The sequence below is a fragment of the Macaca mulatta genome, chromosome 9 (genome assembly GCF_049350105.2).
Source record: "Macaca mulatta isolate MMU2019108-1 chromosome 9, T2T-MMU8v2.0, whole genome shotgun sequence".
Classification (NCBI taxonomy): domain Eukaryota; kingdom Metazoa; phylum Chordata; class Mammalia; order Primates; family Cercopithecidae; genus Macaca; species Macaca mulatta.
Window position 1 is genome coordinate 32,849,166 of NC_133414.1, and position 17,419 is coordinate 32,866,584.

A 17,419-nucleotide genomic window follows, 5' to 3' on the forward strand; every position below is an offset into this window, starting at 1 on the left:
CTTTTACCATGCCAAGTGGAATGTATAACTCTTTCATGTAAGTTTTGTTATTCTCCCTCCTTTATTTTATAGATGTTATATGCACTACATCATTTCTCTTCTTCTTTTATTCCTGACATTCCAAGTGTTCCTCATTTCACCTTCTTTATGACAGTTTTCCTAGAACAGATCTGCTGGCAATGAACTATACTTGTTATCTGAGAATGTCTTCATATATTACCTTCATTTTTTAAGAATATTCTCATTGGATTTAGAATTTTGAGCTGACAGATATTTTTTGTTTTAAACATGTTCCACTTATGAAATCTATGATTTCTGATTATAACTCTAGTCTTTTAAATAATTGATCCCCTATAATTATATATTATTTCATCGGGCTCTTTTTAATATTTTTTAAAACTAGTTTGATTGATGGGTTTGAGTCTAGTGTTTGATTGATGGGTTCGAGCCTAGATTTGGGGGGTTAGGAGGTTACTATTTGAGGTTCAGTTCTTAAATCTGTTGGTTTATGTCTTTCACTAAATTTGGGAAATTTTTAAACATTACTCAGTTTTTTTCTGCACTACAACTTTCTTTTCCTTCTGGGACTCCAGTGACATCAAAGTTAGATATTTTATTATTGTCCTGCATATCCTGAGACTCTTTATTTTTTAAGAAATATTTTTACTCTGTCTTATTCAAAGTGGATAGTTTCCATTGATGTACTGTCAAATTCACCAGTCTTTGCTCTCTCATCTCCATTTTACTATGAAGCCCATCAAGTGATTTTTAAATTTTGTTACTTTATGTTAATAGTTCTAAAATTTTCTTTTAGTTTTTATTTAAATATCTTCCATTTGCTGAGACAGTCTGTCTTTTCATTCTTTTCAACAGTGTTTACCCTTACTTCTTGGAGCATTTTTATAATTGTTGTCTTAATGTCTTAGTTTAATAATTCCAACATCTTTTTCTTCCCAATGTTGCCATTTTCTGATCATCTTTTCCTGTGTGACTTGAGACTTTTTCTGATTCTTCACATGCCAAGTAATTTGAGATTGTATCCTGGATATTTCGAGTATTATATTATGAGACTAATAAGTTAAATAAGACTAATACTTGGTCTTATTTAAATCCTATAGAGAATTTTGATATTTTTTGCTTAACAGGCAATTTATCCAGTTGTATTCAGGATGCAATCTCCAGCCAGTATATAGGTTGTGATTCCACAACTGGTTCACTTTTCAAAGCCTTTGAAATGCTGTTCAGATCTGTCCTTCATGTACCACCTAGGGTCCAATCTAGAACATGGATTGTAATTGTCTGTCCATACTTAGTTTCTCACAATCTGTGATCAGATTCACATATGAGAAGTTTGAGCATAAACCCAAGAGTTCATAAACAGCCTTATGAGGTCACTTTCCTGAGCCTCTCTCTTTCGTAATCTCAGTACTTTGAGTTCCTAGAGACTCTGCTTTTCAGTCCTCTAGCCAAAACTTTGGGACTTCATTTACCCTACTTTGCCACATACTTCCTGTATCTGTGCCTGTGGAAGAGCTGAAAGAAGACAGAGAAAGAGCTCAGTGGAGGTTATATTATACTCTTAGGGCCACAGCTCCTCCTACTGGAGAGGAAGTTTTCCCTCCCTCAAAGTTTTAAATTCTTGCAGTCATCATTATTTCTGCTACTACCTTGAAGGTTAGGATGCAAGAGAATAAAGGAGAAAAGGGCAGTTTTTCTCTTCTTTAAGCCTTTTCCTGCTCCTTGAGCCTAAACTAGAAGGATTCTCCTAGAGCCTTCACTGCCATGCCCCAGGGCCCACTTTCAGGTTTTAAGCTCCCTTGCATCCGGGCCAGGGGTACCTTTTGAAAAAGGAAGAAAGAAAAAGGTAAGGGGAATCACCCTGTGCTACTCTGAATTCTTGTCATGTCATCTTCTCCAGTCCACCTGCTGTGACTTACCCTTTAGAGTCTTTAAATAACTGTTCCCTTCGTTATCCCCAGGTTTTATTAGCTAGATTCAGTAGCGGACATAAACGGTTTGTACATTCTCCATCTTAGCTGGATCTGACCTCAGGTATACATTTTTAATCGTTATCTAAGGTAATGGGTATTCATGGAGATTGTGAGTTATATTCATTTTAACTTTGCTAGACAGTTATACCACAAATATTCACATACATATTATAAATTAGAAGATACAGGAGTGGGAAAATGAAACTATCTAGAAAAGTATACAGTGAAACATTTCATCTCTAAAGTTTGAACACATTTAGATTTGAATTCAGGAATCTGTTGGCATTCTCTTTTTTGATAGTTTTCCCTTAGCAGGAACAGTAGGATGGGAATAGCAGAAAGCTGGCCCAGCAACGACTTACAGAATGAGAGAGATGTGAATTGGCCTTTAAAAAATCTGTGGAAGTTACTCATTTGGACTGGGTAATGGCTTTCTAGGCAGAGGGAACAACTTGAGAAAAGGTATAGAGAAGGTCCCCAACTTACAACTTCGACTTAAGACTTTTCACTTTACAGTGATGTGAAAGAAATGTGTATTCAGTAGAAACCACACTCCAAGGACCTATGAAATCATTTCTCATTTTCAATATACTGTTCAATAAATTATATGAGATTTTAATACTTTATTATAAAATGGGCTTCATGTTAGATGATTTTGCCCAACTGTAGGATACCGTAATTGTCCTGAGTACCTTTAAGTTAGACTAGGCTGGACTATGTTGTTCAGTAGGACCAGTGTATTAAATGCATTTTGACATGATATTTTCCATTTATAATGGGTTTATCAAGATGTAACCTCATCATAAGTCAAGGAGTATCTATACAGGTAAAATGTGCCTGGCATGTGTGAATGTGTATCAAAGAGGAGTAGGCAAACCAGGAAAGGGAAATCTGATTCAGTTAGGTAATTACTGTGCCGCCTTAGAGGTTGCTATAAGATATTCCCATGAACACATTTGAAATGGTTAGAAACACATGGGTATGAATTTCAAAAAACACAAGCTTTTTAATTTAACACATATGCTAAATAACCAGTCCTTTAGCTTAAACTATGCTATCCTGCAAATGATAGAAAGTCTTCTGGATTTTTATTAGAATTAATCACATTTTCCATTCTTGTTTTTATTTACTAGGAATTTCATCTTATGACTAAAAAGAACAAGCCATAAGTTCTTTTGGTCTGAATTTGCAATATTTGCCTTTGACTTATTTTTTAATTAAACTTTTTATTTTGACCTAATGATAGATTCACAATAATACAGAGAAATCCTGTGTAGCCTTTACCCAGTTTCCTCCAATGGTAACATAATATAATGTCACAACAAGCATATTGACATTGATACACTCAAGATACAAAGCAGTTCTGTCACTACCAGGCTCTCATTTCCCGTTACATATTCACCCCGTCCCTCTACCTTGCCCCATTCCTTACCCCTGGCAACCACTAATCTCCATCTTTACAATCGTATTATTTGAAGAAAGTTACATAAATGAAATCATACAGTATGTAACCTTTTAGACTGGCTTTTTTTCAATTCTTGGAAATTCATCTGAGCTGTTGCTTGTATCAATAGTTCGTTCTTTTTTATTGCTGAGTAGTTATTTCATGACTTATTTTTTAGGCCAACTTTTTCCATTATTTTCCATTTTGTAAAAACAAAGTCTTATTACTCAGGCATTTTTCTGACTTATATATTTGCTTTAGAATTTATACTAAAAACAAAAACCTTAGGAGCATTCTAGTGTTCTTTTTAAAATTGCATATAGGTTAACCAGTCATAATCTGTTGACATTATTAAGTCTTACAGGAAAAAAATACGTACAAGTTGATTTTGTTACTTTACACCCCTTGTAATTCCTACACAGAAGTAAGATGAGAACACATGAGAGATACTGCTGCTTGAAAAATACTTAGCACAGCCTGTTTGCAGACACACTCATGCTAGTCCACGGATGATGCAGAAAGGAGCCTATACCGAGGCAGCACTTTTTTGCAGTGCTGAAGGCCAACATTAGAATGTTTTCTGTTTTCATTAGGCACCATGGTCTTAGTTGTTCAACCAAAACTCCAGCCTCAATAATGAGGGGAAAAAATAGACTTCTAGTTTTTAAATTGTGGAAAATAGGTCTTGGAGTAGATTCTGAAGTATGTTAAATACTCATCTAAAGAGCCTAGAATTTATCCCAAGGGGAGATGAAGAAATGAAGAAACAAATAAATTAATCAAATTGCAGTTCCTAAAATAGTTATAAGTAGAAAAATTAGCAACGTCTAAAAATGTCATTTTAACCTTTAATATCAATGTCATATTCCATCTTATCAGGTAGTAACTCTGGCTGTTTTGATTTTCATTTTAGAAGAATAAGGAACATAAGTATACAGTAATCAATAACTATATTACCATCATATAATTACCCAGTTGGCATACTGTTTATTATTTTAGTTTAAGGAGACACATTGAAGCGAGAAAAAGGGGGTGCTAGAGGTTTGCAGACACTTAGCAAACATTAATGTTTATCCTACAGCTTTGTAAGCACTTTACCAAGAATCTTTAAACTGTCATTTTGCTGATGGAAAGTATAAAATGAGACTTCAGCAGAAGTTAATCTCATCATTATCTACTTAAAACAGTGCTTTTTACATTGATCTAAAGAGGTTTGTGCATATTTTGACTGTTTTTCCTATATGATCATCTTTAAGTACTAGTATGAAAGTTAATGAGTAAAGAAAATCTGCTGAATAAATCCACCTGATAACCCAAGGCACTTAAAGGAAATACATGCTATAATGCGATGCAAAGATTTTACTTGATTAGTGCTCTATTTCTCAATTTAACAACCAAACCTAAAAGAAATTTAAATCAAGACTTTTGACGGACATATTCAGTGCAATTTGATTAGGGTGCAGATAACAACACTATTTTGGTGTGACCGTATAAGTATTCTGATCATAATTATGACATATACTCTGCTACTAGTTAGAAAAAGAACAGTTTTTAACTTCTTCATGCCTTTCATATATGCATGTGTTCTTAATACACTATTATAATAAATAAAATGTGCCTGAAAATATAAAACATACTTCTTGTCCAGAAAGTATGCATTTGTTTATCATACAAAATGTTTATTCTGAACCTATGCTGTATGAAATGCTACAGATAGCCCACTGTAAATGTAGAAGTAGCAAGGGAAGATGACAGATATCTAAAAATATTTGTTAGTAGCACTATATTGTTGATTACTACATATCAACATATGTAGTAGAATAATGAATAAACTGAAAGAAAAAGCATAATGCCTTAGGTGTTTACTTTGGGCACAGTAACGTTTGGTCCAGTCTTCTTTCTAGTTTTCTGGTACCCTAGTTAAATGAGCAAGAGTGTGATGGAAAGTGGGCTTTGAAGTCAATCAGACCTGCATTTATATTTCATTTCTACCACCTAATAGTTGTGTGTCTATGGGCAAGTTATTTAACTTCTCCAAGCCTCAAGTTTTTTAACTTATAAAATATATTGTTACAAAGCTTAAAAGAAGTAAGTTACTAGCACAGTGCCTAGAACATAGAATTTGTGCTTTAGAGAAGAAATAAAAATATATAATTCTACCATCTATAGGTAGAGCTCTTTTACCAAAATAATACTAAAATTCCAATTTGCTTATAATCCTAAAATATGTATAATTCCAGAATATCTAAATCTGTACTGCTTTTACTTCTCTAAGATATTTTTGTGATAAGACTATCCACTTAATTTATTTAAACAGCTTTACTTTTCAAGGACACATTACCATATTCATAAAAGGAAAAAATTCAAATTAAATATAATCCGTACTGAAAGTTTCCTTTTCAGATTTTCGGAAGTTAAAATGTTTGTGATACCTGGATTTTTTTAATTTTTTATTGATATATAATAGCTGTATATATTTGGGGAGTACATGTGATATTTTGATACATGTATACAATGTGTAATGATCAGATCAGAGTAATTGGGATATCCAAAACTTTAAACATGTGTCTTTCATTTGTATTAGGAACACTATAGATCTATTTTAATTTCTTCTTCTTTGATTTCAGCAGGAAAGGAAGGGCAAGAAATCCTGGGGCCTGAAGCTCAGGCAGATGAAGCAGGATGTACAGGTACTCTGCTGCAGCTTACTTTCATACCATAGCCTTTAAAAGAAGGTCTTTTGTGTCACTGATTTCGCATTTGTGAGTCCTGAATTTAGTCCGTTTCCTTCTCTTTTATCTTACCTTCCTTAAATGTTTAAGTACTTAGGCGTGTGATGCACTACATAAAAAGAAGTAAATATTCCTTAAATACAGAGTAACTTACAGATTCATATTACGTAGCAGATTTTTCTGTTCTATAAGAATGACGAGTATAACCTACAGATAGTCCAAAAAATAAGTGTTTGAAAGATGATTTGAACTTCTGTCAAGTTTTTGACCAAAGTTAGAGGTTTCATTATTAGTTACCTGGATCTGCTTTGAATTGCCCACAAGACAAAAAGCAGAAGAAAATAGAAAAAGCAAATATGGATTATCTATAAATCAGATGAGAATCATGAATATTAATGAGTTGAGTGAACATGTTGCAGCAAACGAGAATCAAAAATGTTTCTTAAATTTTCGGTGATTGAAAAAGGGTAAAATGAAGTTGAATTATAGTAAACAAGGAAATTTGCTTTTAGGTGACTAAAAAGTACATACTCCCTGAGACTTAAGGTTATTCCTCTGTAATGGATTCAGATCAGATTTAAGAAGCAAAAGAGTAAGTGGAAAAATTAAATCAGATCTTATGTATAATAATACCAGTCACTTTTTATTGTGTTCCCTAGTAGAGCCAGAACTGTTAAAATGTAAACTTCAAAAATGAATTCCAGATTATTAAAACATTTCCTCACAATATTATACTTAAACGTAGTATAACTGTACTTTGTATATTCAACCATAAATTAGATATTTCTGTCATATAGTTTTCATTACATTTTCTTTTTCCTTCTCTTCTATGAGTTATCATCTATAGATTTGTTTTTTACTTTGCTGTGCATTTTAGGAATATTCCATAAAGGCTTACAAATTTTATCTTTCATTAGGTAAGATGAGGTACGGTTCATGGCCTAAAAGTGTCAAGATTAGATTTTTATTCATAATATAAACAATAGCACTCCTATACTTGTCAGTCATTTCTGTAAAACAGAGTAAATCTTTGTGCTGTTATTAAAAGTGAATTCCAGGTTAATTAAATAATAATGGAGTATGTGATAATTTGTGATGCCTATAGCCTACGATTTTATGTTTTGCCCCTAACTTGGTTCTGTGTAACTTGCATGAATAATTTTTTCAGATATGCTTGTTATATATTTGCAATGCTAAACTATAGAATATGTAAAATATTTAAGCTGGACATTTGTTAGTAGTAATGTTAATAAACATAAGAGTACACTATTTACTTTTACCTAGTGTTGTTAAACTTTGATGACTTATATTACCAGAGTTACAGAAGACTACTTGCCCTTCTAGGTAAAATGCTATCCAAAAAGATACTTACCGGTTTACAGTATTTTATCTGTCAGGCTGTTCTTCACTATAAAAATAAATTAATTCTTTCAGTTTGAAGTACTGAATAGTATGTAAATTTCCTCAAAAAAAATTGCATCTGAAAGGCAGAGTAACCTTCTCAAATTTGTGTTTAACAAAAGTTGCTGCTGGAATGTAAAATCTCCCCCATGTACACAGTGATGATCCCTGCTGCATTATTCACCTGGAACATGGGGAGTTAGGAGTAAGCAAACTTCCATTAAAGCTCCAGTGAGTGTAGCTTTAAAAGGAAATTTAACTTTTGAGACTTTTGAGCAGTTAAACTGTAAAATTACATCATGACTTTGCTTTTGTTACTTTCTTGACTTCTAGGGAATAATATGCTGACAAAATGAGTAAAAGCATTGTACAGCAGTCGCCATCATTAGTTCAGAACGTTGTCGGATCTTTGTTATAGCAGACTTCATTTTGCAGCTCATGAAGTTAAGGAACTATAGTCTGAAGTTAGTATTCAGAGTAAAAAATTCATTTAAAAAATCCTTTGTTCCTTCTGAGCATCCCTTTTTTTGTTTATATAGTTGATAATTTTAGAAAGTTTCAAACATGGAGGATAAAGATAAGAGGAAGCCTGAGGACACTTTATTCAGGATGGAAAAATTGATTGATTGATTGATTTAAAAATATTTAGTGTTTATATTAAATATTTGCTCTCTCAAATACACGTATATAGTCATTTAATTCTATACTTTGATTGTCAATTTTGAGTTTTGTCATATTTAAAGAAAACCCAATTACCCTCTTATGCTCTGTATATTTGCTCATCTCCCTAATATTTAAATATATACGTTTATCATCTAAAGACCAGGACATTTATAATTGACCTTTTCAAGATGTGCATTTCCCAACACTTTAAATTTTAAAAAGCTGCAGAAATTCTGGTCTCAGTTTGAAATTGGGCCTGGTAAATGTGGGTTCATGGAGATAGAGTGTAGTTTAATAGAGCTCAGATTTTATACCTGACACCTAATACCAACTTGTCTGCTCTAACAGTAATACATTTTCTCTCTGTGATCTCAGAAAACTTTTTCTGACCCTAATTTTTTTATTGAGAAAAATTTTAATTGCAAAATTATGTTCACCTTGCAAGACTTCTTTAAGGCGTAAAGAGCTAACAATTCCATAGTACTTACTACATACCAGGTACCCTCCTAATAAGTACATTAATGTATTAATTAGTTTAATTCTTACAACAACCTAAGAGGTACTGTATATAAATTTTATAGGATATAAACTGATTATATACTGCCTCACAAATTTCTTAATGGACATATAAAATTTTTCATTTTAAATGTCAGTAGTTACAATTTAATTTCTGGCATCGTAAAACATTGACATTTTAACATCACTATTACATATGAAACCCATAGTATATTAATACCTATTATCGTTTTTTTAAAAATATGAAAATGCTCTTTAAGAGTAAGAAATGTTAGGTCATAATGTTTACTTTTTGAGCTCATATTTCCATTCTATATACAGTAATAGAATTTTATGCCAATATATATTTCCTGTTTGAAGGTATTTTTGATCAACTATCGTATTTCTTTACAAGAAAAATATGTGTATAAATTAAAATTTCTTTTTAATTTCCAGGGACCACAAGGATCTTAGTTTTTTAGAAAATTCAGGGATTTATCATTTAATTGTTAGTAGTTCATAGTTGATCACAACATAAGTATATTTTAAATTTTAATTATTAAAGAAAAACATTACTAGAAATGAGATTAAAGGAGCTAATTTTTAAAATTACTTCATAAATAGTAATTAATTGTAATAGCTTAATATTATTTCTAGAAGGAAAAGTGTTCATCATTTGGTTTCTATTTTTTTAGCATTGAGGTACCTTTATTCTCAAATTAGATGAAATAAAATTTTGTTATAACTAAGTTGCTCAGTTTTTATATGTCTTCAGACATAATGTCAAAAGTTATTTGTCAATGAAAATATTTTAATGTCCTGTCAGCTTATACTTTGATTAACTATTTCTTCAATTTTGTTGAAAACCAAAATTTAAAGCCATCTAATTTGCAAAAAGATTTATTTCCCAGTCATTACAATCATCTATTCCCTCATTTTCTGGGACATATACCAGAAAGACTTTACCAATAGTTATTTATCAAAGGACTAATGATATCTGTTTTGGGCTTTAAAAATTTTTTTTTCTCACAGTCACTTTGTTTAATGTATTCAGAAATGATTGAGGAAACTGAAATATGGTTAATTTAAGTATCTTTTACCAGTATATTTTTCATGAAAAACACTTTTATTATGTGAACTGTATTTTGAGTAATACCTTATTAGTTCACCCAATTTCTGGAAAATTTCCAATAATCTACCCAGCAAAGCCAGTTATCAACATCACACCAGCCAGACAATTCAGACTTACTTTCAGTCAGGAAAAAAAGCATTTTTTCATTTTTTGAACTCAGTGTGACAATACATATTTTGAGGAATTTTATAAAAATCTCATCAATAAGGAAGTGTATGAAGGATATATTTAAAATACAAAAATTAGCCAGGTGTGGTGGTGCACGCTTGTAATCCCAGTTACTTGGGAGGCTGAGGCAGGAGAATCGCTTGGACCCAGGAGGTGGAGGTTGCAGTGAGCCAAGATTGCGCCATTGCACTCCAGCCTGGGCGACAAGAGTGAAACTCAGTCTCAAAAAAAAAAAAAAAAAGAAATTATCAATAATGAAGAAAACATAAAGTATAAGTAAATACATCTTATACTAATACTAAGTAGTAAAGTCAAGATTAAGATTATATAGATCTAATCTAATTTGTATGTTAAAAAAATCTTCATCTCCAACTGTGTACCTTTAGACCTAATCAATGTATAGGAAAGCTAGAATTTATTGAAGTAGCAAAATTCATATATAAAATACAGATCATGCAGTTCTGAAAAGTGTATACTCTTTAAAAACTAATTCCAACAGCTAGCACACTTATAATTTTTATTAGGATGTAGAAAATATAAGATGGAGATTGCTTAATTGAAATAAGTATTTTATATAATTTGATAAAAATAATTTTAACTCTTAGCAACTCAACATGGAATCTGTAAGAAATCACATAATATGTTCATTTCATTTATGACTTTTATCTAGTTTAAATTTAAGAAATTGAAGTTGCTTTGAAAAGAATGCCACTGATTTGTTCTGCTTTAGCTCTTCAGAACTGCTTATTGTTCTACCTAATGACAAATCCTAGGAATGATGTTTGAGAATATTATTTGCTTTGCTCTTATCAGTCTCCTGAAGAGCAATGAATTTTTAAATAATAGTTAGGGTCATTAAGGGAAGATTACCCTCACTCCCTCTGGTCATATTATATAGTTAATTTCGGCATCCCAACCAGGACCAGTATACCCCCATTTTAGTTGTGCTTTATGCCTAATAGAAATTCATGTAAACAGGGAAGACCAGAAAACCTATAGTGATTCTATGTTGCCCTTATTTGTCAGTAAAGAAGGCTTTCCCTAATCAGTATTTTGAACTTTACTCCTTTGGCACCCAGAAGGACTTGACACTCCAAGCAGTGTACCATAATCATGTCATGGATGGATAGAGGAATATGCCTTTTCTCTTTTTTTCTTTTAAGAAAGAACAAGGGATACTGTGAAAAAGGGAGAGCAGGGAGAAGAACTTTCAAGGATGCTAGAAAAGAGTTTACATGGAAGTTGAGGATCTGGGAGTTGATTCCTTTAAAACCAACAGTCCAGCTTACCTTTTAAAAGTCTTCACTTACCTCTGGATCCAGTAATCCCAGTTTGGTAACTACTGACATGAACTAAATAATGCAGTTCTTGGTATGTAGCAAATGTTAAATAATTGATAGCTATTGAGAAGTAGGGAAAAAAATTACAGTCACCATTTGTTACTGTCATTGGTTCTCAGGTTTTAAACAGCAGTCACCCTGATGAGTTCAGTTACCACTACGGTGCAGGAGATTTTAGCAAGATTGTTTTAATAACCATCAAACAAACAGATGCCCATACATCCCCATTTTAATTTGGCCAAATGTCAGCCTGCTGGGAAGTGCTGTTTTACAAATTTAGACCTGACAGTTCAGTCAGAGTCTATAAAGAAGTCATCCCTGCGGCATTTGGGAGCCATACTAAGGCATTGCAGTTACCAGCATGGAGTAGAGGCCCTCCTCTGGAGCCAGTGGAGGAAATGGAGGAAACCGTAGCACAGCAATACTGCTTTAGAAACTTGGCAGCACTCTGGGCTACCTTCTCAAAGCATAAGCCTTTCTAATTCAAGAAAAGTTGCCTCTGCCTTAATCCCACAGTTAAACATTTACTGTGGCAGAAATAAAGAAAGAATAGCCTTGTTTTATATGAATACTAGTTTAGCTAAGAAACAGTTTTCATAGATTTGATACCCTTTGATGCTTATTAGAAATCCTTCTAACTATAGGTAATTATTAAAAACTATGTTCTAAGAAATCATATAACTGAACTGAATGTCAGAATGGTTTATGTGAGAATGATTCAGATTTAAAGTACAGTCCCCCCCCTACCATTATCTATGGGGGATAAATTCCAAGACCCCCCATCAAGTGTCTGAAATAAATACTTACATATACTATACTGTTTCCTATACATACATACCTATGATAAAGTTTAATTTATAAATTTTATACAGAGATTGCAACAAACTAATAATAAAATATGGTTATAACAATATGCTGTAATAAAAGGTATATGAATGTGGTCTCTCTCGCTCTCTCTCAGATTATTATTCTTGTACTGTGTTCACCTGATTTCAGATTGCAGCTGATCACAGGTAACTGAAATCATGGAAAATGAAGCCACAGATAAGGGGCTGTCTATTGTCCAACTTTAAATAAATATTGTGATATGATAGGTTGCTAAGAAGGTGACCTTTGAGAACTAAAGTTTTTTTCCTGCTTTATCATTTTGAGAAATAATTCAGTCAACTATATTGCCTTCTCTGTGTTTTATTAGTAAAATGCAATAGAAGTATGACTTTAACATTTAAAAGGGATACTGTGAGAATTTCACACATTTATAACACTTTAAACTTACAAAGCAAAGAGATATCTTAGTAGATTACAAAATGAGTGGAATTCATTTTTAATTTTCAAGAAATATTTTCTGCAGATTCAAGAACAATCACATGTTCTCTCAACATAAATAATTTCTTATTTAGAAAACCTTTGTAATAACTTAGTGGTGAGATTGCTTTCTTAAAAGTACGCTTTTTTTTTTTTAGTAAAAGATGATGAATGCGAGTCAGATGCAGAAAATGAGCAAAACCATGATCCTAATGTTGAAGAGTTTCTGCAACAACAAGACACTGCTGTCATTTTTCCTGAGGCACCTGAAGAGGACCAGAGGCAGGGTACACCAGAAGCCAGTGGTCATGATGAAAATGGTAAATGGATCTTAACAACTGTGTTTCTTTCGCTGTTTAAAGGATTGTTGTTTCTACCATTCTACTATGGGAACTTGCTCTACTATTGGGAACATTCTTGAGGACCAGACTTTATTACAGGTGCCTATAGAGAGCAGTCCGTTTCATTAATGGAACACTATGGTGACCACACAGTAATAAATTATTAGCTGCTCATGTATTGTGGTAGTAATGCCAGTGCATATGAAATGCTTAGAACAGTGTCTGGACATCAAATTCCATTTACTTACATGGCAGTAGGCAGTAGAAGCGAGAACTAGAATAACCCTTACTGCCCTTTGATTCTTTCCCACTCTTCTTGTAGCAAATAAAAATATGGTTGCCTGCTTTGTACAAGAACATACTAATTTGGAGACAGTGGTTTTTCTGAATCTGCCTTCTTCCACTCTGATATGAATAGTCAGTGTACAGAGTGTGGAAAATGCAATAAAAATGTGTTCAGACTCTCCTGAGAAGAAATAGGCTGTGTTACAGTTTTGGAGGAAAAGACTATGTTATTGTTCACCAGAAGAAAGTAGGTTATCAAAGAAATGAAAGGGAAATACAAAATTTAAAAATATATATGTATTTATGTAAAATTTTTATGTGACTAAAGGCTTTCAAAAAGCCTCACTGAAAGGAAACAATGAAATCTAAAGAAATGATCCATTATGTAGTTCTAATAAAGGTTAAACCTGTTAAAGTTCGTCAAGTCCACACAGTACAATCTAAAAATTGAGGAACTACCATTCTGAATTAGTAAACAGTTTGAATTATAGAATTAGTTGTTGATTTTGTTATTCATTACTTTCAGATATTTAGTGTAATCTAATTAAATGCTAATAAAGCATTTTGAAGTATTCTGTCATATCCACAACATTTGTTTACATATTTCCTTTTTATAACCAAATAGTATTAAATTGTGCATATATGCCACATTTTCTTCATCCATTGATGGACACTGAGGTTAATTCCATATCTTTGCCATTGTGAATAGTACTGTAATAAGCATGGAGATCCAGGCATCTCTTTGATATACTGACTTCCCTTGGATAAATACCCAGTAGCGGAATTGCTGGATCATATAATAGTTCTATTTTTAGTTTTTTTGTGAAATCTCCATACTGTTTTCACAGTGACTGTCCTAATTTTCATTCCCACCAATAATATATAAAAGTTCCCTTTTCTCCACATCTTCACTGGCATTCATTAGTTTTTGTCTTTAATAGCAATTCTAACTGGGATGAAATGATATATTATTGTGGTTTTGATTTGCATTTCTCTAATGATTAGTGATGGTGAGCATTTTTTCATATATCTGTGGCCATTTGTATGTCTTCCTTTGAGAAATGTTTATTCATGTCCTTTGCCTGCTTTTCAATAGGATTATTTGAGTTTTCTTAATCTGTTGAGTAGTTTATATATTCTTCATATTAGTCCCTTGTCAGATGAGTAGTTTGCAGATATTCACTCTGTTGTTTCCTTTGCTGTGCAAAAGCTTTTTAGTTTAATATAGTCCCATTTGTCAAATGTTTTTGTTGCCTGTGCTTTGGAGATCTTAGCAATAAAATCTTTGCCTACCCCAATGTCCTGAGTGTTTTCTGTGTGTTTTCTTCTAGTAGTTTTATGGTGTTGTGTCTTATGTTTAAGTCTTTCATTGGTCTTGAGTTGATTTTTGTATGTGGTGGAGATGGGAGTCCAGTTTCATTCTTCACATGTTAATACTCAGTTTTCCCAGCACCATTTATTGGAGAGTATGTCCTTTTCCCAGTGTAAGTTTTTGGTGCCTTTGTCGGAATCAAATGGCTGTTAATAATGTGGATTTAATTCTGGGTTCTCTATTCTCTTCCACTGGTCTGTGTATCTGTTTTATACTAATGCCATGCTGTTTTGGTTACTGTACCTTGTATTATATTTTGAAGTCAGGTAGTGCAATGTCTCCAGCTTTGTTCTTTTTGCTCAGGATTGCTTTGGCTATATTGTTCTTTTGTGGTTACATAAAAATTTTAGGTTTGTTTTTTCTACTTCTGTGACAAATGACATAGATATTTTGATAGGGATTGGATTGAATCTGTAGATTGCTCAGGGCAATATGATCATTTTAATTAATTCTGATCCATGAGATCAGAATTTTAATTAATTCTGATCTTTCCATTTACTTGTGTCTTCTTCAGTTTCTTTCATCAATATTTTGTAGTTTTCGTTGAAGAGGTCTTTCACCTCCTTGGGTAAATTTATCTCTAGGTATTTTACTTTTTTGTAGCTACTATAAATGAGATGGTCTTCTTGATTTATTTCTCGTCTAGTTCATTGTTGGTGTACGGAAACACTGCTGATTTTTTATGTTGATTTTTATATCCTGCAACTTTCAATTTATTTAGCAGATTGCAGAGTTTTTTGGTCATGTCTTTAGGTTTTTCTAGATATTAGATCATATAGTCTGCAAAGAGAGACTGTTAGACATCTTTTCCAAATTGGATGCCTTTTATTTCTTTCTCTTGCCCAATTGCTTTGGCTAAGACTTCCAATACTGTATTGAGTAGGAGTGGTGAAGGAATGGAAATCCTTTTCTGATTACACTTCTTAGAGGGAAGTCTGTCAGCTTGTTCCATGCAGTATGAAGTTAGCTGTGGTTCTGTCATATATGGCCTTTAGTATATGCAGGTGAACCATCTTTGCATCCATGGGATAAATCCCACTTGATCATATTGCATTATCTTTTTGAGGTGCTGTTAGATTTAGTTCGTGAATATTTTGTTGAGGATTTTGTGTCTATTGTTATCAGGGATATTAACCTGGATAGTTTTCCTTTTTTGTTTCATCTTTTTCTGGTTTTGGTATCAAGATAGTGCTGGACTTACAGAATGAATTAGGGGGAATTCCCTCCTCTTCAATTTTTTGGAATAGTTTGAGGAGAACTAGTGTTAGTTCTTCTTTGATAGTTTGGTAGAATTCAGCAGCGAACCCCTCCAGTCCTGGACTTTACTTTGTTGGGAGATATTCATTATGGATTCAATCTCATTACTCATTATTGGTCTGTTCAGGTTTTCTGTTTCTTTTGAATTTAATCTTGGTAGCTGTCTGTGTCCAGAATATCCATATCCTCTAGGTTTTTCAGTTCTTTCATGTATAGTTGTTCATAATTGTCTCTTTTGTATTTCTGTGGTTTCATTTGTAAGTCTTCTTTTTCATTTTTTATTTGCATCTTCTGTGTTCTTTTCTAGTCTAGCTAGTGGTTTATCAGTTTTGTTACCTTTTCAAAAAACCAACTTTTTGTTTTGTTCTTTGTGTTGTTTTTTAGTCTCCATTTCATTTATTTTGTTCTGATTGTTATTATTTCTTTCCTTCTACTAACTTAAGGTTTGCTTTGTTCTTGCTTTTCTAGGTTCTTGAGGCACATTGTTAGATTATTTATTTGAAATGTTTCTATTTTTTGATGTAGGTATTTATTGCTATATACTTCCTCTTAGTAGTGCTTTTGCTATATTTCATAGGTTTTGGTATGTTCTGTTTTGATTTTCATTTTCATTTAAATAAATTTTAATTTTAATTTCATTTAAAGAAATTTTAAAATTTCCTCCTTATTTCTTCCTTGACCCAGTGGTTATTCAGAAGCATGTTGTTTAATTTTCATGTGTGTGTAGAGTTTCCAAAGTTCCTCTTATTATTAAAATCTGTAGTTGTTTTACTTTGTGGTCTAAAGCTACTTGATATGATTTTGGTTTTTAAAAATTTGTTTGAGACTTGTCATGTGTCCCAACATACAGTCTAGAGTATGTTCTGTATGTTGATGAGAAGAATGTGTATCCTTTAGTTGGTTGAAATGTTCTGTAAATGTCTCAGGTCCATTTGGTATAAAATGCAGTTTAAATTCAGTGTTTCTTTGTTAAGTGTCTTTCTACATGATCTGTCTAATGCTGATAGGGGTGTTGAAGTCCCTAACTATTATTGTATTAGAGTCTCTCTCCCTTTAGATCTAATAATATTTTCTTTATATAAGCAGGTGCTTCAGTGTTGGGTGCATATATGTTAAGAATTGTTATATCTTCTTACTGAATTGACTCTTGTCATTATTTAATGACCTTCTTTGTCCCCTTATACTGTTTTGTTTACTGGATTTAGGAGTTTATCTCATTATGGCTACTATTGCTCACTATGGTTTCCATTTGCATGGACATCTTTTTCTGTCCCTTTACTTTCACTCTATATGTAGCTTTACAGGTGAGATGAATTTCTTGTAGGCAGCATATAGCTGGGTTATAGTTTTTATCCATTCAGCCAATCTGTATCTTTTAAGTGGAAAATTTAATCCATTTAGGTTATTATTATTGATATGTTAGAGCCTATTTCTGTCATTTTATTTTTATTTCTGGTTGTTTTGTATATCATTTGTTCCTTTCTTACTGATTA

At 32.5% G+C, this 17,419-nt stretch overlaps 1 protein-coding gene across 10 annotated transcripts in view; it reads left to right on the plus strand.

Annotated features, from left to right (window-relative positions):
- Positions 1-17,419, plus strand: part of ZEB1 (zinc finger E-box binding homeobox 1) — a 184,407-nt gene that overhangs the window by 144,582 nt on the left and 22,406 nt on the right. For 5 of the 10 annotated variants that reach the window (XM_015146760.3, XM_028826141.2, XM_028826145.2 and 2 more), the window contains 2 exons: positions 6,063-6,125; positions 12,830-12,991. Coding sequence is in view for 4 of the 10 variants with exons in the window: in XM_015146755.3 (XP_015002241.3) it covers positions 6,063-6,125; positions 12,830-12,991 (225 nt within the window). In the remaining 6 variants the exon portion in view is untranslated. The remainder of the gene's footprint in view (positions 1-6,062; positions 6,126-12,829; positions 12,992-17,419) is intronic. The other 5 variants (XM_077946171.1, XM_028826142.2, XM_028826146.2 and 2 more) reach the window with 1 other exon arrangement.